Here is a 25,195-nt window from a genome sequence, read left to right on the forward strand (position 1 = left end):
GTGGATGACGGGCTTATGCTTCAAGGTATTTTTGTACCACACAATAATTTCTTCTCTGACAATAGGTAATAAAATATTAGTATTTTATTTATTTATAATAAAATCCAAAAAGACAATTATTGGTGATGGATTTTCGATAAGATTTTTAATTGTTATTGTTGCGTCACATGTCATTATTCGAAAAGTTATAAAATAATACAAAATAATTTTATTTGTAATTTCGGATAAGATTTTTAATCGTTCTTGTTGCGTCACGTGTCATAAAATCAGAAAAGACAATTATTGGTGATGGATTTCCGATAAGATTTTTAATCGTACTTGTTGCGACATGTGTTATTATCTGAAAATACAATTATTGGTGATGGATTTCTGATAATATTATTAACCAATTACGTTGCGTCACGTGTCATAATCTTTTAGAATAGATTTTCAGGCGCAACGTGTCATAATCTTTTAGAATAGATTTCCATTAGATTTTTAACGAATGACGGCATGCCACGTAGCATTATCTACAACCTAATCATTTCTGAATCCTCCATATAATCCACCATCTATCCTAACAAATATCACACCAATTTTCTCAAGATCTTTATTATTATTCATAGTTTCTGCTTCCTTTTTCACCAAAATCTCTATCATTATTCATAGTTTCTGCTTCATTTTTACAATGTTTTCTTCTTCAAGGATGATGTGGGAAATCGATTAGCAAGTGGAACAATTGTTTAACCAATCATAAGGAATGTTCAATCTCCAGATGGCCCAAAATGACAGGGAAGAGGATGAGGAGCATAGAAGGAGAGATGACGAAGCAAGAATGGGTAGAGCCTCATATTCCCGTCAAATCATCCAAGTTGTGGGTCAGATCTACAGGCCTTGCCATTCCGGAAATCTTGATAGAAGCAGGCAACGACGAGGTACGGAACTCTTGGATGATTATTTTGTTCATAAGTGCATTCCTTGATACGTACTTTATACGTCGTTTTAGAATGGAACGACATTTGTGCTCATGACGCCACCGAAAAACTAGTGCAACATGAGTCATTAGAAAGGGATGGACGTTATAATGAATTGATCATTCAACGATATACTGCACTTCAAAGGTCATATATGCACAATGCCCCGCAAATTGATCTGATACAGTGGGAATTGATACAATAAATTGGTGTGTTTTTTTTAGTTCATTTAGTGAGTTTTTTATTATTTGGTATGTTTATGTAATTTTATTTGGTGTGTTTCAATGTCTTTTGAATAAACATTCCCACCGGTTGAATGATTAATTTTTACTTTTGGTTTTGGCACCATACCAAGCTTGTGCTTGAAGTTGCTACACTATACGGGATAAGAAATAATTATAATGAAAGTAGGTAATAAATAAATAATACAAACAAATAATTATAACGAAAGTAGGTAACAAATAAATTGTAACATCTCACATCGCCCAGGGGAGTGATCCTTAAATGTATGTTCACATCCCTACCTAGCACGAGGCCCCTTGAGAGCTCACTGGCTTCGAGTTCCGTAGGAACTCCGAAGTTAAGCGAGAAGGATGCCAGAGCACTCCTAGGATGGGTGACCTACTGGGAAGTTGCTCGTGAGTTCCCAAAAATAAAACCGTGAGGGAATGGTAAACCCAAAGCGGACAATATCGTGCTACGGTGGTGGAGCGGACCCGGGAAGTGATCCGCCCCGAGCCTGGATGTGACAAATGATATTAGAGCCAATCTCTGGCCGAAAGTGTGCCGACGAGGACGTCGGGCCCCTAAGGGGGTGGATTGTAACATCCCACATCGCCCAGGGAAGTGATCCTTAAATGTATATTTACATCCCTACCTAGCACGAGGCTTTTTGGGAGCTCACTGGCTTCGGGTTCCGTAGGAACTCCGAAGTTAAGCGAGAAGAAAGCCAGAGCACTCCCTGGATAGGTGACCCACTGGGAAGTTGATCGTGAGTTCCCAAAAACAAAACCGTGAGGGAATGGTAAGCCCAAAGTGGACAATATCGTGCTACGATGGTGGAGCGGGCTTGGGATGTGGTGCACCCCGAGTCGGGATGTGACATAAATAATACAAACAAATAATTATAATGTAAATTTGGGTATAGTACAAACAAATAAATAATATATTGTTATCTGATTCACGTAATTTTTCCCACTTCCAAGATTAGTATTAGCTTGTGCCAATGCGTCTCTCCACGTACTAAAAGATTGGCTAAGTAATTTCCAACGACTGGACATCGATTCTTTGGTTCTTTTCCCACCCATTTTCTTAAGATAATTGGTATGAATAACTTCAACCCATTTTCTTCACATTTCTCGCAACTGCATCTCATTACCCGTAAGCAAACTATGAGTAACTTCAACCCAACTAGTACACAACACATCTTCAACAAGTGTCCAATTTGTACCTGTATTAGTAGTCATTTTGTTGAAAAAAAATTTGGATTGAAACTTTAAGAGAAAGATAAGAATGTGGTTGAAAATGGTTGAGAAAATATGAAATTGTGGTGTAAAATAAATGATAATGAGAAGGTATTTATAGAAAAGTAAAAACAATTTTTTTAAAAAAATTTTTAAATTTTTTTTCGGATTTTTAAAATTTTTAAAATTTTTAAAATTTTTTTATTCAACTAAATAATTTCTACTATTGGATTTTAAAAAAAAAATTTTAATTCCAACACTTTAGATTGTGCCACATGGCACAACGGTAACAATTTTGAATTTTAAAACTATTTTTTTATTTATAAAGGAGAATAATATCAACCGTTGATCTCAAATCCAACAGTTGATATTAAATAAGATTTTTTTTATTTTTTTACCGTTGCAAATCTGACGGTCCACATTTTCTTGCCGTTGAGATCCAACGGACCATGGGAAGCCATGTGGCTTCCCAACGGTAACAATTTGAAACTGCGCCACGAGCCCCATTCACTGAAAACATGTCAGGTGACGCGCCCCCATGCGCGGGTGCACTGCACACACCTGACAAAAATAAAATAAAAAAAGGGGCTGACATCAGCCTTACGTCAGATAGCCTTCGGGCTTGGGAGTTGGCAATTTGTGACAGGCCTGGTGCTCGGGCCTGCCCTGTCCCTCGGGCTCCCACACACTGGAGTCAATAGGCCGGGCTCTCGGGCCCTGTTTGCTGGCCTGTCCCCCGAGCTCCAGCCAACGCTGGAAGTGCTCTAACCAATATTAGGGTAACATGAGCATTATGCAAGGACATGATAGCAATGGGAATTGGTAGCAAAACCTCCAAGGCAATAAATAAGGCGCCCGACAAAGAAATGCATATGTACAATGTGCATACCTTTGGAGCTGCAGCCGCATTCGGAGGACTTACTTGAACTGAGATCCACATGGTGATAGACTCGTTCCATGCAAATTGTTCTCTCACTTATGACACATCAAGCCAAAACACTAAGCCAAATGCCATTTAAATTAATCCTCAAAAACATCAAGTCTAACCTCAGGAAAAACAAGGCTCCCTCAACTGAGTTGCAAAATGTAAAGGAACAAAAAAAATATCCAGCAATCAAAAAGAAAAGGGGCAAGTAAACCCACGTCGAAGATAAGTTCTCCCATATCTTTCCTCTCTGCTGCAACCATGTAATGTCATTTATTTCTCATGAAAGTATTCTATTCTTCCTCTTTTCCTTCTACCAGTATCCTCTTGCATGCTTCGTAGCACATGAATGAAATCCCTGCTGCAGGCACCAACTTCATGCAGCTCGGCCCTAGCCCCTTGTATAAACCCTGAACCCCGTCATGCTCAAGTATACTGGCGAGGGCGTGAAGCACATTCGTATACTGCCTCCCACCGAGGGCTCCTACCTGCATCTGTTTGCGTGCCACTTCAAGTGGGAAAGTTGCAGTACTTGAAATAGCACCGGCTGCTGATCCAATTAAAAGGGTTTCAATGTTTCCAATCTTCTCCTGTTTGAGAAACTTGCGATAGGCTTTCCGTAATGTATCATAAGCAAAGTAATTGGTGGCAGCATATGGAATTACTCCAATAAGACTAGGGGCAAGACCTCTGTAAAGCTCTCCCGGTCCCTCTTCTCGCACTATTTTTAAGAATGCATCCAAAAGGCCATCATAAACGCCTCTCTGCAGATATAACAACATTATTATGGGATGCAACAGCCATACTTGAGATAGGCACACACTCGTGCTAGTCCTTACAATACCTGAATGGTTAGCCGCGTCTTAAGTAACTCAAGAGGGTATGTGCAAATTGTCGAGCTCACTCCAGCACAAGCACCTGCAATTAACGAGGCAGGAATTGGAAGTTTGGGCTGCTCTCCAGGTTTTGGTTGCAGTTGCTTGTTAACCGTATCATAAGCAAACAGCTGCAAATAGAAAAAGGTAGCACAAACAAAACCAATTAAACATGCAGATTTGAAATCCTTCAAATCTTTGTAACGAATATCATATTCATGCAGGGAACTTCCAAAGATTTTCTCGCCAATTTTAAGTTAACATAACATGTACACACCAAAACAATACAACAGCTACTGTACACTGGACAGGTGCCTTAAATCTCTTTATCTGTTTGTATACACTATAAACAAATGTTTTCTTGGCCACACAAAAAACAGACTAGGCCAGTTCAAACACGGTACATCAAAAGGAAGTTGCTTTCTGCATGAAGCAAGCTTCATCTTTTCTGTATTGAACAGAAGCTAGATGGGTCATCTCCTTTAACATTATAGTGGTTCTCCTCAATGATCGAAGATGCTATAACTAAAAAAAGAACTAAATGGAGAACTGATTAGCACGTTAAATCAACAATTTGCAGCAGCATTTTCCATACTATAACTAATGCAGAACACCGTACCACGAATTCAATTTCTCCAATTCACACAAGGTTCCTCCTTGAGGTTCTGCATAAGGTAGTTTACCGTACCTTGCAGATCATTTGACTAGAATGAAAAAGCACTACCATGTGCAACTAAAAGCAGCATCATACCAAAGGATTGGCAGGTTCCGAACTATATGATCTAGCAATCTAAGCATGGGCTGACTCATAGGTGCAAGGCACTTTAACTAAGATTGTTGCATATACATCCCAGTGAAGGAAAAAAGCTGAAAACAGAACTGTGATCCCATAGAAAAACATCATGATACCTTGTGGAAGCCAAAGACCAAGCTTTTCGGATTAAATCAGAAATGTTCTCAATTATAAATTTCACAGACAGCTCAATTCGTATTGGACGCACTTGATATGTTCAGAGAAACAAAATACCACATGAAAAAGTATGAAACTTGACTTACTCCTAGCTTCAACAAACAAAGGGCAAAATTAATTTACACGCAATGCTAACAACCAACAGAGGCCATACTACATCTAAAAGAACTTGTCACTAAGACATTAATTACACCTAAAAAAGAATAAGTCAAATCACTAACCATAGTAACATCACCAATATGACAAGCAAAGCACAAAAAAGTCGAAGATATCAGACATGTCTTAATCCACCATAACCCAAAACAAGTTGATACGAAAGAAATCTTCCTACCTCTATCGCCTTGCTCGGTGCAACCCGAATCACATTGACTAGATTTCCTCTAAACAACCCCTTCCACCCATCAGTCTTCATTATATTATTGAACACCTCAGTAGTAGAATGCCCACTACTCCCGACCATCAAATGCGTCCTTATCGTCTCCAAGGGCGCCACAGCCGTGCGTGAAACTGCCCCGGCTACTGCACCACTTATTAGTCTCCTCAGTGAAGGGTTTGCAATCTTAATCTTCAATTTGAGACCACCCTTCTTATTCTTCACCACCCCTTTCTCTTCCCCAACCCCAAAATTCTTAATCCCCTCCACATACTTCATGTACTGCTCGGCATACGGAAGCTTCACGGCCCCGCCATCACTGCGTGGATTGGGAGGGTCCGGCGAGACCCCAAACCCCACCCCCACTTGGCTAACGCTTGCAAATAAGCCTCCGGGATGGTAACCCCCCTCTTGGGGACTCCATTGAAATCCTAAATTTCCCAAATTGCCAACAGAGAGAAACCCATCACTCTTATCATCGAAAACTTGAATTTGCTTTCTAACCATTGTTCAAAACCTAAAGTAAAACGCTTTCTTCTAAAATTTAGTAGCAGATAAAAGCATTTTTGGCTACGGTTTCAAGCGGATTCACAGTGCTTGAGAGGCAAAGATTCGATTTTGGGCAAATGGGTAATCGAAGAATCCATTTTAATAGATGCGTACGAGGAACAACAGCGAAGAAGGAAAAAAATTGGGTGGATACAGAATTGGGTTTTGTTTTGATTCGGGAAGGAGGCGATGAAAACGAAAGGGGGAAGAGTAAAAGAGGAAGAGAAAACCTAAGAGGAGAGAGGAGAGGTAGGTGGGAAATGGATTCTCTCTGCTTGTCTCCCACACGTAGTCGCAGCTCCCTCTCTCCTATTCTGTGGTTTGGTGGTGGGGGTGGTGGTGGTGGCTGTGGGGGAAGGGGAAGGGGAAGGGGAAGTTAGTTTTGTATCCAGGTTAGTAACGTACAAAGCTACTTGTGCCACTGAACCCTCCCCAAAGAAAGAATCCTTTGTCACTTGTGTAAGCAAAGGTTGCGTTTCGGTCGCTCGAGGATTTGAATACGTTTCTTCATTTTCTTTTTTTTTTTTTCATAAATGCTTGGCTTTTAAACAGTTAATTTTGGCCATAAGTATTTTCATTTAAAAAAAATGCGTTGAAATTTATTAGACCATCTATAATTCTTAGGTTAAAATTTAGAAACAACTTTTTTGTTCCAAACCTTAAAACCTAAATTTTTAGCCTCATATTATTAAAGAATGAATATAAAACAAAAAACATTAATTAAATTAAATGTGGACCCGTTGGATAACTAACGACCATTTGAATGTGAGCAGTTGATCACAAAAAGAGCCGTTGGGCTCAACTTTATTGCCGACAAGTGTCCAAATGTTGACCCTAAAAACTACCAAGCCTACGTGGCGCGTAGGCCGAGTAATCTATAAGTTAACTACGTCCTTCGGTGAATGCGGGGTGTGCCAACTCGTCGGCCGAGCTCGGCCGAGGAGTAAAATTTGTTGATGTTGCGTTGGATGCGCAGCTGACTTCTGCGTCGTGCGATTGCGGCCGAAAAAGGAACACGTCTCGGCCTCTTGGGCTCTCGAACCTGAAGACAAGGTTACTATTCTTACGAAGTTCAATATCAAATTCGGTTTTCAATGTGCCGAATGTAATAACTGTAACACCTCACTTTGCCGAGAAGGCTAATGAGATGACCTCGACCAATAAGGATTTAGAAATCCTTCTCGACCGAGACTTGGATAGGTAATCAACCGTCCTCGCCGCAGTGCTGTTGATGCCAACGGAAGATGCTGCGAGACCGGCTGATTCTACGGTGACAGAGCTATCTACACCGACTTAAGATATCACCGGTTGCTTTCACAGTGCTGTTAATGCCAACGGAAGATGTGTCAGCGAAAAGAGAAAATAAAAAATCTCAAAGTTGTTGAGAGAGTTTGCGCAGGGCAGTTTTGTGTGTTGAATTGGAGGTCCCTTTCCATTGTTTGTAGCCTTGTATTTATAGGAACGAGCATGCCTGATGTGGCTTGATCTTCAAAGAATTGTATTTGATCTGTGGTGTGGTTTGCATGTGCAGATTAAACTCCCATCAGCCCTTATCTCAAATTGGATCATTACCAATTTAAAAAGACCATGAAAAAGCATCCATGTTTGACGGGATCAAACAAATATAATCGCATGAGGTCATCATGCAGTTATCCAACCAAATAAAACTTTGTTTAATTCAAAATCTCCACATCCTTATTGGTCCTTGGCCGTAGGATTTGATGGAGTCAGCCAACTAATTTGCATATATTAGCATATATTTTTATGCTAATAATTATCCCATCTAGGATATGAGCGGCTCCATTATCAGAGATTTCATCTTGGCATCCCACGCATAGAAGAAAACCATGCATCTTGACAATTCTAATCACACCCATCATGTTATCCCAATCTGATAACAAGAATTCCAAGCCCACTTGAACTGTACTGCTTGCTTGAAAATATAATAAGAATATGCCAAGAGTAATTAATATTAACGGATAAATATTACGATAAAAATCATAATACTATCCTTTAAAATTGCTTACCCAACGGCCTCGATTACTTGGGCCGATGGTGTAAAATCGGGTCCAAACACCAACACAACTCACGTGGGTGGGGTTGCCACCTTTAGCAGGCACTGGAGAGTTGGGAGAGTATGGCGCGTCAGTTGGGAAAGTGATCTCCAATTGCTGGTTTCCCACTCGCACAAGTGGGCCAGCTCACTAATTTTGGCTTAAATCTTGGCTGGAATTTGACTTTTTTTTTTTTTAGTTCTAATACTTTTAACCCCATTTTAGAATAAGGATTGGAATGAAATGTTTTGGAGGGGGAGGGGGAGAATAGAAGGGAAAATTTGATACTTACTCCATGTGTTTTTTTAGAAAACACTATTATGATCATTAACCACTTTTGATTTTTTGAGATTTTCGTCCAATTTATCATGACTTTTTATTTCGATCAATTATTCTCTAAATCTTTACAAATCGTCAATTACATTCTCACTGTCCTATTTGATTTACACATGACTCATCTAAATGCTGAACATAACGATATAATCCTATTAAATGGCTCACTTATTGTGCACATAATAAATATGGACCAAAGAATGACGGAAAGTTTTTAAGAAGAAATTAGATGATGGTGAGGTAATTGCATGTTTATAAAAAGTTTAGGGTGGGAAATCGACTTGACTTAAAAGTTTATGAGGGTAAATAGGCGAAAACGTCTACATTTTTTTTTACCAATTGTAGTCGGAATCTATTTTGGTTGTTAGAAAGTGATTCCAGCCCTTTGAAAAGCAGTCCCATGAGATATTAGTTTCATATCCCTACCTAACAGCCACATCATCCCATTCACTTTAGAGGACTTACCAACAACTTCAAGACGACACAATGACATTGTGGACTAATAACACAACACAACATGTTTAAAGTTTCAAACATGACGTAACATGACTGGTTTGCGAATTGATTTCAGATTTACTTAGATTAAGAATTTCTCATATCTAAAATTTTGAATGCGAATCTCACATTCCCGTTGCAAAACCAACATGTCATAGCCTCGTCCTTGGTAGAACTAAACCGATGTTGAACTGTTTGGTTCTCATCACTTAGTTAATCAAAATGCGTGATCACACGATTTGAATCGAATTATTTGACAAACAGTTCGGACTTTTTTGACATAATTAATCAAAGGAGAAAAGTGAGGCACAAGTTGAGGGAATTAAGTAATTAATAAAAAATTTGAATTTGTAAAAAAAAAAATTTGATTCAGCAGTGAATTGGGCAGGCCCGGCCCAGGCCCAGGCCCAATGCAGTTAGGTCGAAAAAATTGGGGGCACCAAAATTATTAGGTTGTATATTTATATATGTTTTTATAAGAGTATAAATTTATAAAATTTGGTTTAGTGACAAAGAAATTTAAATAGAACTAGTGGTTTTATTGTTTAAAATTAATGAGGAGGTCTTAGGTTCAAAACACCATGTATACTTATTTACATTCCATATTTTATAAAAAAAATTTAACAGTATAAAGTTATAAAATTTGGCTAAATGATGAAGAAGTTTAATTGGAAGCAATGATTTTTGTTGTTTAAAATTAACGACAGGTCTTAAGTTTGAAATGCCATGTGCATGTTTATTTTTTTCAATTTTTACAAATTTTTGTTTTGTTGTTAATTTATTTACTAGCTAGTAGCTATGTAGGTTGCTATTTTTAAATATCTGTTCCAATTCAAGTCTAATCTTCAATAAAGAGTAACGCGTAGACTAAATTTTTAGACCAAATTTGCAAATAATATTACGTGTTATCAAAATGTTTAATTTAGTATTCATTCATTACTTATACATATCCTTAAAAACTCGAAAACATTATTATTATTTTAGTATCATATCAACAAGTTTAGTAAATAAGATAAAAATACCTCACGATTTATACAAAAACACTTTAAAAGTTCAGATAGAAAACAAAACTCATAATCTATCTACTTGTAAACCCGAAGTTTTTTTGTTCCCTTTTCTCGATACAAAATAAATTAGTTATTTTGTATTTCTAAATTATTAAGTTTGAAGTGTTTTCTAAATATAATTTTATCGATGTCTTACGTGTGAAAATAAATAATTGTTTTTATATGAAGTGAGGGCACATTTTTTAGCGTTGCCCCGCGTCTCAAAAATCTCTGGACCGACCCTGGATTTGGGTTTCCAATAAAACAACTAAATTTTAAGAGGCACAATAAGATTGCAATTAATTAAGGGAGCATATAAATAATTAATCGCTTTATAGATAATCCAATTTTATTTTCATTAATTTAAAATTGTAGTTAGTTACAAAGTTTAATTTTTTTGTAATTACTCATTAATTAGACCTTTCACGGTCAATCTTAGTATTTTTGGATAGAGCTCGATTCTACAAATGCGTATGCGAAAACCATCTATGAAACGAAGTTGCAACGAAGGATAAATAAGCGAGCAAAGGCATTGGTAAAATGGTCATTTGGACCTCTATAAATAGAATGCTTCAACAAAGTTAGAGCACACTTTCTTGTTTTGGAAAGCTGATCTATGTGTGTTGACTCGACCAGGTAATGCGACCCACTTAAGCAGAAAGTTTTCAATGTGGATTCACGACTTTTTTCGACGAATCAATCATCATCACCACTACCACCACCACCAAACTATAGTCCTCGGCTTCCTGATCACAACCCACCCAAAAGTTAACTCTGTTGGGCCTTCGTTCGCAGTGGTTCATGCTGAGTTTTTCCTCGACAGCTGCCGGTTTCTCACCACTTTCCAGCAATTTCTCTTAACGGTGATGGTCACCACCACCGAGGTTGGACTCGCCTCGACAGCAGCTTCAAATCCTAGGTCTTAGATCGTCTATTGGACATTGGATGGTGGTGCGTCATGGGTGCATCATTCAAGGTCACGAGGCTTCACCGGCGATTTTCACTGTCTTCCAACCACAACCAGGCTCTAGCCCAGGTATAAAACTTACTCCCCTTGTTGTTTACTAAGTTTTTGTGTATTTTGAGCATGCTTTGGATTTGGCTGGATTCTGGCTAAGGTTAACTAGCCCACTGCCGCATGCAACGTCGTGTGAGCCAGATAGGCTAACTTTGTTTTCCTAGGCTAATTTCGATGACCTAAACTCAATTTTAATGTCCATCTGATAAGATTCCATCGTTTGACCCTTGTTTCGTAAAGGCCCCTCACTCGTCTTGAAATTGTAGTATGTTGTTGTGGAGTGACGTGACGACCTTAGAAATTTATGGATCAAAAATCCAATTTGTTGATCTTCCGGATTTGGGTTACGTAGTGCTGTGACCCTACCATTGACCATGTTAACCAAGAGTTGACTTTTGGTCAACATGTTATGAAGTATTGTTAAGAATTGAAGTTAGCATTACTAGAGATACGATAAATCTTAGTGGGCCTATTTTGGTTAGTAGGCCACCTGGGGTATGAGACCTTAGTTTGCGTGTGAGTGGCACCTTACCTGAATTTACGGGTTTATTCAGCTCCTAGGTGAGATAAATGATATGTGCAATTTTTAGTGTGAGGAAATGAGTCGGAGACCATTTAGTAGAAATTGTACGTTGTGTGACTAGTTAATTGGTTATGATCATATGACGTATGATATATTATGTGTGATGAACTGGGTATGTTCTTGCAATGCAAATCTTGTGGGTGATGCATTTTGCATGATGTATGATGTATGATGGTTGATGGTTGATGCGTGATGTGTGATAATGAGATTGCACCATGTATCAATATGGTACATGGATGATCTTGCCTGGTTAATCCGCATTGGGATCATACTCATCCTAGGGGTGACTCTGCCTGGTTAATCCATAATTGTGGATCACTGCCTACTTGGTCACATTACTTCTGTGGGTAGTCTCACTTGATTAATCCGCAATGGGGGATCAAACTATTGGACCCTTGCCTATAGTCCCGCCTGGTTAATCCGCATTGGGGGGACTATATGCATTCGAGGGGTGACTACACTTGGTTAAGGGATCACTGCCTACTTGGTTACTTGTTTGCATATGTGATCCTGCCTGGTTAATTCACATTCAAGAACTACACTATTAAATAGATGCCTATGATCCTGCTGGTTAATCTGCATTGGGGGACCATACACATTGAGTTGGTTCGAAATCCCACTTCCTATTTGGTTCCATTGAGTTGGTTTAAAATCCTGGATTCTTGTGAATACAGTTGCTTAAGGTGGATTCTTGTGTTTGTAATGAGATTACAATGTCATTATTTTGGAACCCAGGTAAGGAAATGAGGTAGATCTATATGGAGATTGGCCCTATTAATTTTGTGAGGTGACATTTGATCGTATTGGCTGATCAATGTTGTTAGATGTTAATATTGTACCGCTTTGGATCATTGAATTGTTAATTGTTGCTGATTGTGGAATTGTCGGTAGAAAGCATTGTGATATATGTAAAAGATGAAATGACATTTGTAGCATCACTCCGCATTGGGAGTTGTCTAGAACTTAATGTTTGCTGCTAGTTAATATCATGAGAAGTCTTGAAAGCCATCGTGAATACAACACTTTGGAGCTTAACAAAATGGAAAACTACGAATAACTTGATCCTGTCTTAGGGTATATAGACAGTCTAACCCAAGAGTTGTACATAAACAGTCTAACCTAAGGGTTAGATGCAACCATAAAATAAACAAGAGGATGCTACGTTGTTGAACTACTGGCTTTGTTAGTCAGGTGCTCTGGTTATGTATTTATTGAAGTACTGAACCTAGCTTGGTTATTTGTGGCTGTCCCAATACGGCTCGACGTCACGAATACCGAAAATTGGTGTGAACGAATCATATAACAAAAGCAAATGTTTTACAAACCTGAAGAATCTAACCAAACTTTTGTTCCTTCCAAGTGTTGTTCACTTTAATATACACAATACATAAGTTATGCAAGATATTATCTGTGAAATTTATTATACAAAGCACTCTATTCTATCTATTTTGTTTATATAGGTGCTTTTATCTTAAGTTAGAATAGAAACTGAGAGTGTCCCAATGCCTACACCACATTCCTAGTGTCTATTTATCCAGTTCAAAGGCCTGAACAAACTTGGGTGCAACTTGGAATACTGACGAAATTCTTACCAGAACGCCAGGTATGGTTTCAACCTTCGTTATTGTATCCTTCATCTATAATACCAGGTAGATCCAATGCAAATCTTTTTTTGCAACACTTATGAGCAAGCTTAGAGGTCGCACTTGGTGCGATGGCAAGTGCCTTCGCCCATGAGCGGTAGGTCTCGGGTTCGAGACTTGGGAGCAGCCTCTTCATAAATGGGGGTAAGGCTAGTCGACATTCACCTCTCCCAGACCCTGCGTAAAGCGGGAGCCTTGTGCACTGGTGCACTGGGTACGACGACTTATGAGCAAGCTTATATTTTTCAGTTCTCGCCGGAACTTTAATCCATATTTTTCACTGATAACTTGAAACTTTACAAAACCTAAAAGGAAACAAAAAGTTGTCTGTGTGAGATTATGATGAGAAAAGAATGAGACTATCAAACAAAGGCTGGGGAAGGAAGCATTAACTTCAAAATCATTTGAACACCACTTATCGTTTTGAGTTGTTTTCACAGGGAGTTTGATGGTCAGAAAGAAGCTTCGAATCTCGATTTTTTTCCTATTTTAATATTTCTCCACAGCAATATAAACCTTATATTAAAAAATTAGTATTTAAGACTACAAATTTATTTAGATATGGCCGCAGTTTTGAGCTTCCATATAGGGAAGAGCAAGTCAAGGGAGTGTTAGGAATATATGAAGAATGTGATGGACTGGGTTGTTGACACTTGTCACAATCCTAGATTAGTTAGTTAGTTATAATAATTAGATTGGTGAGATTGTTGTATGGGGATAAAACTGAAGTTGTAGAGCAGAGTGCTCATTGATTCAGATATAGGAATAAACAAAATACAGATTGTTCTCTCTCCCTCTGGTTTCTTTCTTCTATCTTCTTCTTCAACTATCTTAACATGGTATCAAGAGCCATTAAAGCTTGATCAGCTTCTTCGATCCTTTCTTTTGCTTCCGCTACACGAAATTCTTTCTTCTTCTGTCTTGTGGGGTGTATTAAGATTACCCAGTTCTTCATGGTAACTCTAATGGGGCTTCAATCTTGACCTGTACCATTTATCGAGACATCTGTTGGTTCTTAGTTGCTGAGCACTGCTTTCTGCAACTATCAGCAAGAAGTTTCAAGAACCAATTATAAAATCCAGACAGGTTCCTCTTTGATACAATCTTTTATCTCTCTGTGATTTCTCTGTGATTTTTCTGTGATTTTCTGGGCATTTCTCTTCGTCCTCAGTTCTTCGATTCAGTTGGGTGGTTCTTGCACACCAAGTGTTTGTTTTTATTCCTCAGTGAAAATTCTTCACCATGGTTACTGCTTCTCAACTGCAAATCTTGCAGTCTCCGATTACTAGGTTGATCTCTTCTGTATCATCTTCTGTGTCGGTTAAGTTGGATGATTCCAACTATCTTCAATGGCATTTTCAGATGCAATTACTGCTTGAAGGTTATGGGATCATGGGCTTTGTTGATGGTTCGACTTGCTGCCCGTCTCAATTTTCGTCTATCTCTTCCAGTGATTCTGAAGCTTCGTCAATGGGTGTTGGTTCAAGAATTGAGTCTGATGACTACAAAGCATGGAAAATGCACGATTATGCTCTGATGTTGCTCCTTACTGCAACACTTTCTTCATCCGCAATTTCCTATGTGATTGGTAGCACGAGCTCTCGAGAGATGTGGGTTCGTCTCCATAACCATTTTTTCTTACCAAGTACAAAAACCAGTATAATCAAGTTACAGACTTATCTTTACAACATGAAGAAAGGATCAGATTCAATTTCCCAGTTTCTTAGAAGAATTAAAGAAGCAAGGGATGGACTTTCTGTTCTTGGTGTCACACTTGTTGATGAAGACTTTGTGCTCATTGCGTTGAATGGCCTCCCTGCAACATACAACACATTTAAATGTGTAATCAGAGGGCGTGAGGGTGTTATTTCACTCGAGAACTTTCATCAACAATTACTCGCTGAGGAAGCCATTGTGGATTGTGCTTCTGTCACTAAATTTGGTGACTGTCAGACACAAGGTTCTTTCTTTCCTCTCTCTAGCTCTCAGTTACATGCTGTTTCAATTATGGTTATCATGCTCAATACAATTTTAGTTCATGCCAATCACGCTTAGGTAATAATGTTGATGGTTATAATGGTGTGTATAGAAATTTTCGATTCAAGAGTCGTGGTAAAGGGAGGTTCCATTACAATAATGGTGCAACCTACAAGTCTTTTCCTGACTGTTCACCTGGAATTCTTGGCTCCCCGCCATCTCCATATTTTAATTCTCCACCACCTGATTTTCCTACACATCAAATTTGTTCACAGAAGGATCATTTTGATGATGATTGTTATCCCAGACATAACGCTCAGTCTTCAGTTTCAACCCCTGAATCATGTCAAAGCACATTGGATCAACAATTCAAATTAGGTTGTCCAGTTATCCTGCAGAAACATGAAACACCTTTACAGAGTAATTCTGATGTTGAAATTCATAGGGTTTATGATTGCAAGTCTGGTTCTCTCTCTGACTTCATTGTTTCAGAAGATGAAATGTTTTTAGATGATGCCAAAGACCAAGTTTTTGAATGTATTGACAACGAAGGTCCAGAATCTCAGTTGATTTCAATGGGTTTACAACCGTGTATTCAAGTGACATTTACGGTTCTTAACTCTGACAACAAGACGGCCAAGATGAATGTTAAGGAATGTTGCTTGCCAAATGCTTTGAACTATCCCATGTTGGAGGAGTATGACTTCAGAAATGATACAGTTAACCCTGATCTAGATATGGAACTAAAGCCTCAGGCTCAACCACGACCTTATCAGGAGCAGAGCTTGAGTAAAATATTTGGGAACGGGAGAGCAAGATCTGGCATTATTGTGCTACCCTGTGGTGCCGGAAAATCTCTAGTTGGTGTTTCTGTAGCTTTCCGGATAAGAAAGAGCTGCCTTTGTTTAGCAACAAATGCTGTCTCTGTTGATCAGTGGGCTTTTCAGTTCAAGTTGTGGTCAACCATCCGCGATGATCAAATTTGTTGTTTCACATCTGATAGTAAAGAAAGGTTCTGTGGAAACGCTGGGGTGGTTGTAACAACATATAACATGGTTGCCTTTGGTGGAAAGAGGTCAGAAGAATCTGAAAAGATTATTGAAGAAATAAGAAATAGAGAATGGGGATTGCTTCTCATGGACGAGGTGCACGTTGTTCCTGCTCAAATTGTTGCACTTGCACATGAGTTCAGAAGATTTTATGTATTCCAGTTATGCAATGGTGGACCTATATTTGATATTCAGTTAGGCTATCATATGAGAATTTGTGACAAGGGTGGGGGCACCAGGTCTACGTTGATTTGGCAAAAGGAAACATTAGTGTTGATTTGGCAAAAGAAAACATTAGTGTTGATTTGGCAAAAGGAATCATTAGTGTTGATTTGGCTACTATGGTAGACATGATATAGCAATAATATACAAGCTCAAGTTGCTAGGAGGGTTTTCTTATTGCAGAGACTTTGTGCAGCAGCAACCTCACCTCCAATTGCAAGGAATACTGCACTAATGATTCTTTGAGAACTTGACTGCTTCAACCTCATGATTGGATGCCCCAATCTTGAGTTTGAGGGGGAATGTTAGGAATATATGAAGAATGTGATGGACTGGGTTGTTGACACTTGTCACAATCCTAGATTAGTTAGTTAGTTATAATAATTAGATTGGTGAGATTGTTGTATGGGGATAAAACTGAAGTTGTAGAGCAGAGTGCTCATTGATTCAGATATAGGAATAAACAAAATACAGATTGTTCTCTCTCCCTTTGGTTTCTTTCTTCTATCTTCTTCTTCAACTATCTTAACAAGGAGAACTCCCATATTGACCATCAGTAGTTATACATAACACTTTATATACCTTGCACAAAGCATACACATCGTCGAGCTTAGTAATGCAAGCTTGTAACCCGAGTGGGGACATCAGGGTGTTGGAACGTTGGTTCGGCCTCAGCGGGTTGGGTTTGTTTGTCATGGCTTCATTCTGGTCCCCCCATATCAAGCTGGGAGTTGGGCCACGGGGTTTGGGTGAAAGCTCATGCTTCACGGTTCCTAGAGTGGAGGGCACCGCGTAAGGCTGGTTTCACAGAGCAACGATCACCTCCCCCTCTCAGCAGTGGAGGGATAACGGGTCGGTTCCATCCGGATCCACCATGGCCCGCTAGACTGGCCCAATTGGACCAACGTCTTTTATATATTTGCTTGTGTGGCATATACAGTAATATATACCGACTGTAGAAAATCGTAACCGATAACAACCATTAAGGGAAAATAAAATTTAAAAAAAAAAAGTAATTTATTACTTTAGTCTAAAGAAGGCTTTTCAATTGCACTGTACAAATGAATAGTCTTTGGAGCCGAATTTCACTTTATTTACGAGGCTGCCATTGACTTTCTCTGCCGCTGATTTCGTGGAAAGGCAGGGGTGCGATGGTCATTTTAGTCTGTAGGGTTTCGAACGGGTTGGGTGGGTTAGCGAGTTTCAATTCCTTTCTTTCTGAGCTGCAGTGGGACTCGGTGAGACCATGCCGTCGGGAGAGAGAGAAGGAGAGGGAGAGGGAGACAGCGCGAAAGAGAGAGTGGGAGAGGGAGGAGTAAGGATCGCTCGCCGAGGGTTTCGCAGTTGGGAGGCCATGCTGATGGAGATAGAGATAGAGATCGGAGAGGGAGAGGGAGAGAGGGAGACAGAGACAGAGCGACAGAGAGAGAAGGAAAGGGAAGAGTGGGGATCTCAGCGCCATTGCTGCAGATCCTTGATCTTCTTCGAACCTATCTCCGTGTTCTTCTCACCCTCTCACAGTTGCAGCATCACTTGCCCACTTATTCACTCACTCACTACAGGTACACCTCTTAAACTCTCGCTCACTCTCTCTCCACTGAAATTTGGAGGTGATCTTCCAACCCTAAATTGATATATTTCATACCTTGATTTTATCTTAATTTATCTGGAATTGATCTGCATATGTGTAGTATAGACAGTTTTATCTAATGTTGATTTGTTTTCGTTTTTTGGGATGCTTATTTTCATCTGGAAACAAGGATGAGCATCCAAAAGTTTCAATCTTATACCCATTATTCAATACTGGCTCAATAATCATCAATTTTCCTCTGACTTTGCTTATGAATTCTGATATATAATCAAGGACACACAGGCGCACCAACGCTTCCATTTTCCGGTGAAAAATCACCACAGAACCACCACCGCTTCTCCCGTGCACGTGTCGACCATCGTAGAAAGGGTTCCGTCGGGCTCAATCAGAGTGGGTTGAGGACAGTTTGCAGAGTGACAGAGGGTGCTCCGCCTCCACACCAAGGCCAGCATCAGCCCCACCCTCCTCATCTCCAAGAATGTACCAGCGCCCCGATATGCTCACCAACCCCGGCGTCAACCCCCAAGGCCAAGCCCTCGACCCCCGCAAGATCCAGGACAACTTCGAGGTCCATCAATTTCTCTCTCTCTCTCTCTCTCATTGGGATTTTCTTTTTGGGTGCTGGATTTTTATGTCTTGAATAGGGATTTTGTTTTTGGGTGCAGGATTTTTATGAGGATCCGTTCGAGGAGCTGAGCAAGTACGGACTGATCGAGAGCTTGAATATCTGTGACAATTTGGCTGACCACATGGTATAATTTTTAATTTCTAGGGTTTTTTTCTGTGTAATTTTTTTAGTTTTTTTGGTATGTTACAAACATGATGGTCGATGTTCGTGATGCTATGGTGGTTTTATCTGCCGCTGTAATATGCTTCGTCGAAGTCCTTTTGATTGATTTGTGGTCAGTAGATGTATTGTGCTACATGACAGTTTGGTGTTTATTGCTCATTATTGCTGAACTTCCAACTTAGAGCTGAGCTATTAATGAGGACTGGGTTTATTTTGAATTTTCGATTGATTGAATTTTTAAACATGCTGTCTATCAGGGCTGGCCTTGAGACTGTTGGATTTAGGATGAAAGCAAATCGTGCATTTGCACAATCGCACATAAGAAACTTCATTGTATAATGTTAGAAGACCATATGTATGTAATAGATTTTCAATCATTTGAGTGAGTTGCTCAAATTTTAATATGTGATGGTGTTGCATAATTATTTCCTGGCTTCGCATTATCATAAACTATGACAGTTCCATGAATAAGATTAAATAATAAATCTGGTTTTGTTTATTGGAATTTGCTCTGTGGTTTTGTTTATTGGGATACCTATTTATGCATAAAGTTGTGCGACATGCCTTTTAAAAGGAACTGTTTCATAGTTGTAGAATACTCATCCCGAGTAGTTGAACGTTTAAGAATAAGTTGCAGCAAATTGTAAAATAACGGTTTGACAATGGCGGCTTCTTAAGCGGAAGATCCTATTCAATTCTCTATCTCACTGTTGGATTTTCCATTCAATTCCTTATCTTACTGTTGTATTTTTCATGGGGGTTTGGGTGCACAATTACAGGGAGAGAAAGAGAGGGTGGGTGCGGTCATTTTCTCTTTCTAAATCATTCCTTTCTCAATTTGTGTCAATGGTTGTTGGTGTTCGTCTTCCTCCTTGAGGTAAGGACTTTTCAATCAATTTCTGAAGATTTAATTTGGGTTTTACTGTTTCAGTTCTAACATTCACGGATCTATGAGCAATAGTTTCAGATCTAATGGTTTTGTTTTTAGAATTTTCGTAGCTGTGTAGTTCTCCATTTTTTTTTGCTTCTGAATCTGAAAAATGGATTGAAATCTTTTTTTTTTTTTTTTTTATTGCAGTAGACATAACCCAGAATTTATTTTTTCATTTGGTAAATTGGGTTGTAGTTCAATTGATATTTAATCATGTAAATATGTTTGCTTTTTTGTGTTTATTTTTTCTTTGTAGATGGAGAGAGATTGCCTTTGGCTGTTAAGGAGTTGGGCACATGTGATCTTTACTCTCAGGTGAGGCTTTATTTGATTCTTATTTTTCAATCATGTTTCTTTTTTGAGAGCTACATCTTTCAGTTTCATAATTTCTACTGCAACCCATTTTTACTTAGATGTGCTTCAAGTAAGATTTACATATTGTCATCTTGACATGTTGGTTATTCAATATTTTCATAGGAAAACTAATGAAAAGGGCTTGAAAACTTTGAGTTTTAACGATAAGGACAAAATAAAGGGTAAAGTGAATAGTATTAGGTTTGACTTTTTAGTGTAAAAATGTGGTTTTTCGTTAAAACTCCCTATTTTCATTTATGCCCTTTTAGACTTTTAGTTGTTTGAAAGGACTTTCTATAATCTATTTTATCTAAATGAAGCTAAATTTAGTAGTTGTCTTTGTATATTGTATTTGCATTGTTAAATGGTTTTTTTTTTTTTTTTTTGCTGAAAAATATAAATGATCACATGTAACAAATTTACAAGTTAACTACTTACATTAATAATTTAATGAACGTTTAATAGATACATCACAATTTTGTTCATAAGATTTGTACAAGTAAATCAACCCCCATAAATTCTATTTCTATTAAAACAGAACAGAAATGCTCCTAATGCTACTCACCAAGGTGCAAAATCATCAGGAAGCATTTTCTGACTCTTTCAAAGCCCCTCTGGTAGGATTCCATTTTTTAGCCCCAATTTATTTTCTCTGTTTCGGTGCTTTTGAAAAGTTTCAGTTTTTCGTAGTTCTCTAACCCATCAAACAGAGTACTCATACATGTACACACACACACACACTTATATATACATATATGCACCTTCTTTAGTTTCTCTGTGAAACATGTATTCACTCTGTTATTGTAAAGAATGTTTGATTTAGTGACTTAATTAATCTCAACTAGCCTACTGTAGTTGAAGATTTGGATTTTACTTTAGTTTATTTTAAATGAATGGTTTGCACTCCTAATTCCATGTCTTTCTTATGTTCATGGTTTTGATTAAGCTTTGTGACCGTGAGGCAGTGTGTCTAAACCTTCAGTTGGTATTTCTTAATGAAAGAAACTAATACAATAATCAAAGGTCCGGTTGGGACCCTTCTTGCGCGGGTTAGAAAATCACTTCTGAGAACAACTCCTCCCACTTTTAAGCATGTCGGTGAAGTACATAACTCTCGATTGCCACTTTTTGAAGATTCCCTTCTCTCTGTTTTGAGATTATACTCTTTGAAGAGAAATCCAATCTTCGTATTGGATATCTGAACAAGCCAATCCATGGGTTCTGCTCAGGTAACTTAGTGGTGAATTAAGTACATTTAATTATCAAATTCTTTCAAGCTATTTCCAGTCAAATGTGCTAGCTCTCTGTCAATTAAATTGTGAAATTAACATTTTTTATATTAACCAGCGGAATTGCTTAATTAAGATGCAGACAGGTTGAATGTAGGCTTAGGTTTTGGACTTAAAATTGTTTGTTTATAGCCTAAAGCAACCAACCCCTCTCCGCATGGCATAAACTCTGTATTATCTTAGGGATTCGTGGTTCTCTTTACAAGAAACATGCTTGACTGGTGGCACAAAAGAACTGTCGTCAAAGAGTGATCTGTTGATTCTTGGGATTTTTCAAATTAATTAGATCATGCCTTTTTGTTCTGTTTTGGTGTACCGAGAATTCGGATTTCTTAGAGGTTTTAGGATTCTTTGTGTGTTTTGTCCATTACCTTGCTTGGTTATTAAATTTTTATTTTTTTAAATCTTGAACTGATTAATTCAGTTCTGGTGATGGGCTTGCAATTGCATAATGTTATGATCTTCTGAAATATATTTTTGTTTGTATATGTAATAGCTGCAACCGTTGCCAACATAGGTGTTTTCAATATATCAGTTGGTGGTTTCACAGTAAAAATACCGAAGAACGAAGATAAATAGTTTAATTAATTTAGTAGAAATGTTCATTTTTGGTTTCTCGGTAATTATAAGTTTGAACTTTTATAATTTATATAATCATTTTGGAAATTGATTTCACAAGGAATATACCGAAGAAGAAAGTGGAGAAATAGCCGAAGAAGAAGAGTAATAGTTATCCTTTTCTGTTTTGGGTAACAGTTTCATCCCTGTTTGTTTTTCCTTCTGTCCATGAATTTGTTTTTAATTAATTTACTCTAAATGTTCGTGTTTGGTTCGTGGGGAATTAAAGTTTGATAATATATGGCTTATTGTTCATGAGTTGCGATCACTGCAACAATGTCTGACAATGGAGACCGTGAAAAAAAGGTGGGGTCTAGGATTTGGCTCAGCAGCTGCTTAACCAGCCAATGGATGAGGACGCTAAAAGGTCAGATATGTGTACAGGGACCAGGTTCTCTCTTTTTCTCTGCTCTCTCTAAAATCCAGTTCACCAAATTTGGAAATGTCAAAGCTCAAGTTATTTATTTGTGTAAGTTGTTGAGATACAGATAAATGAAATGAATTTTTACTTCATGTGGGAAAGAAAGGTTAGTTTAGTTGTCATTACTTATTTGGCTTATTTGAAATCAAATTTGGTCAGATTGGGTTTAGCTTAATCATTTGGTTGCGTACATTAAATTGTTGGTTGGTGCTGATTGTTGGAAAAAACCACATTTGTCCATCCTTCTGGAGTGGAGCACTATCTTTCTGATAGCATAAATGCTCTGAGAAACTGCTATGGAGACAAACGGTTGTTTACTCCGTTCTAGGTATGTTTTTCTTTGGTATTTTAGAGGGATTCTTAACTCTTCCCCATTGTAATCTTAACCTTTGTATCTATCTCTCCCAAAAGACGATGAGAGTAACAACTGTTGAAAAGCAAATTCTCAGATGTATCTGAGCTTATACATACATTGGACAAAAACCGAATCTTAAAATGGGGCAGTGAGTTCTGCAACATCCTGGTGCTGCATATATTGTCACACTTTTAAAAGTTGTATTTCTCAGATATATTGGGAATTTAATTAGTTTTATGTCATTTTCGTAGGGCAATTTAGTAGAGATTTAGCACATAAAAGAAGATGCGTGAATCAACCTAATAGTGATTTGGTTCAGCGTAAAGACTACTGCTAGGGCACTCAAGTCATTTTCTTAATTTATGCACATATATATTATACGTAACCAGCACATGTTTTCAAAGGATGTTAGTTAGTGTTCATGCTCTGCTGATATTTTATTATGTTCATTTTGATTTTGTTTTTCAGTTGTGGTAATAGGAAGTCTTTTTTTTTTTCTTTTTTTCCCCCTCTGTACAGCTTTTCTAAAATTCAACTGTTGTTCTCAATTTGGTTATTTGAACCGAGGTCAGTTAGGCTGTGCCTTTGGAAGGTCTCACTGCTTTTAAAGTTGAATGGTGCTAACTGAATATAATGCGTTCATTCTTCAGTGTGTGTGTGAGAGTGTATGTGAATGCATGCAGTGTGTGCAGTGTCACTTGGGCCGTTGGCTTTTCAAGGTATGTTCATTTATAGAGATTTGTAACTATTGTTGAATTTTTAATGTATGCTTGGATTTTAAAGGGGCACCGTATTTATGGGTTGTTGCATGATTCTAGGGAGATAAAGAGGGGATTGAGAGGTCATGCTAAGGAGAGTATATTACTTGCCACTGAGGAATATACTACATATAATAGCAATTTGATGATGTGTGGCATGCTTTAACTAAGGGATATTTTTGTGTAGTAAGAAAGCCGTATAGTCACATTTTTGGTTTTTTTTTTTTTTGGATTTGGTAACTGAAATTTTATGTGTGAACTACATGTTTCTTCTGTTTCTTAAGGAAACAGAACTTTTTTGGAAACCATCCTCATTCTAATCAAAGACGTTCAGTTTCTTCCCACTCATTGTACAATGTGTTTATATGCTAGCCCACTTGAATGTATATAAAAAGAAAACTACTTATCTTATCGACCTCATTCACTCATGTATCCCTCTGTTTGTTCATAATTGTGTTGAATTGATTCAACTTAAATGTTTTGTATTTATCCGATTACACCTGAAACAACAGGTTCCCGCAGCAACGCGCGGGCATATTTTCTCGTTTGAGCTATTTGGTACTTATTTATGCTTTGGTGGTGATGGTCCTCCTGATTTTGGCCGTGCCAAGCTAGCAATTGTGCTGCAACAAAGCTTCGAACAAATAATTAAACTTGCTGAAAACATATAATTTGCACAATCATCTTCCATTTTGACAATGGCCTAGCAGCAGTCTTGTTGAACGGCGACTTTTCGAGTCCAGTAAGATACGCAAATCTCATGGTAACAAGTTGAAGAAGCAGTGTGGGAAGCTCCAAGGCAGTTTAGCTTAGGATCAGGGTGCCAACATGAGTACACTGGAGCAGCTGCACGCGTTTTGGGTGTTCAAAGGCCTGCACAAACTTGGATGCAAACCGGAACATTGACGGACATTCTTACCGGAATACCAGGTTGTTTCAGCCCTGCTAGCTAGTGCCAGCTGCACTTTTATCTCCCAACTTGTTTTCCTTGTCGTGTCCATATCATCTAGAATACCAGGCTGGTCTAATGGTGATTTTTTTTTGGAAAACACTTCAAGTAATCTCATTTCTTTCAGTCCTTGCTGGAACTTTAATCGCGATATATCACTCATCACTCGGAACTTTACAGAAAATAAAAATAAATAAAATGGTGTTCGTGTGAGAATGTGATGAGAAAAGAATGAGGCAATCAAACAAGGCCGGGGGAGGAAGCATTAACTTTCATAGGGAGTGTGACAGTGGAAGATGGAGAGGCTTCAAACTCTCGATTTTTTCTTATTTTAATGTTTCTCCACAACAAGGTAGACCTTAACTCCCGTAACTTCTCTTGCATATACAATTTTTTGATTTAGATATGGCCATAGTTTTGAGCTTCCAAAAAGGGAAGAGCAAGTCAAGAGAGAAGCACCAACTACAATTAGTCCCACATCGACCATCAGCGGCTAAATAAAGCACTTTATATAACTTGCCCAAAGCTAAGGCACCGTCGAGCTTATTAACTCAAGCTTGTAACCCGAGTGGGGATATCAAAGTGTTGGAACGTTGGTTCGGCCTCAGCGG

The 25,195-nt window shown here is 38.3% G+C and overlaps 2 protein-coding genes across 6 annotated transcripts; one reads left to right on the forward strand and one right to left on the reverse strand.

Annotated features, from left to right (window-relative positions):
• Window positions 1-3,410: 3,410 nt before the first annotated feature.
• Window positions 3,411-6,566, reverse strand: LOC126632895 (adenine nucleotide transporter BT1, chloroplastic/mitochondrial-like). Its single transcript, XM_050303424.1, has 3 exons — window positions 5,518-6,566; window positions 4,186-4,347; window positions 3,411-4,105 (listed from the first exon to the last, which is right to left on the reverse strand). Exons 1-3 carry the CDS (start codon window positions 6,064-6,066, stop codon window positions 3,635-3,637), a joined length of 1,182 nt encoding a protein of 393 aa, XP_050159381.1. The 5' UTR covers window positions 6,067-6,566; the 3' UTR covers window positions 3,411-3,634.
• An 11,135-nt stretch (window positions 6,567-17,701) lies between these two features.
• On the forward strand, window positions 17,702-23,979 carry LOC126630937 (splicing factor U2af small subunit B-like). 5 transcript variants are annotated; one of them, XR_007626159.1, is made up of 8 exons: window positions 17,702-18,090; window positions 18,393-18,687; window positions 18,785-18,871; window positions 19,167-19,786; window positions 20,097-20,155; window positions 20,733-22,232; window positions 22,361-22,468; window positions 23,528-23,979. XR_007626159.1 is itself a non-coding variant. In XM_050301089.1 (7 exons), the coding sequence occupies exons 2-6, from the start codon at window positions 18,598-18,600 to the stop codon at window positions 22,208-22,210; spliced, it is 363 nt and encodes a 120-aa protein (XP_050157046.1). In that variant the 5' UTR covers window positions 17,702-18,090; window positions 18,393-18,597; the 3' UTR covers window positions 22,211-22,232; window positions 22,361-22,627. The 5 variants fall into 5 exon arrangements, 2 of the variants coding, with proteins under 2 accessions (XP_050157046.1, XP_050157048.1); XM_050301089.1 differs by lacking the exons at window positions 19,167-19,786; window positions 23,528-23,979 and having other exon boundaries at window positions 20,733-20,811; window positions 22,163-22,232; window positions 22,361-22,627; XR_007626158.1 differs by lacking the exons at window positions 19,167-19,786; window positions 23,528-23,979 and having other exon boundaries at window positions 22,361-22,627.
• The last annotated feature ends 1,216 nt before the right edge of the window (window positions 23,980-25,195 follow it).

The sequence above is a fragment of the Malus sylvestris genome, chromosome 8, assembly GCF_916048215.2.
Source record: "Malus sylvestris chromosome 8, drMalSylv7.2, whole genome shotgun sequence".
NCBI lineage: Eukaryota > Viridiplantae > Streptophyta > Magnoliopsida > Rosales > Rosaceae > Malus > Malus sylvestris.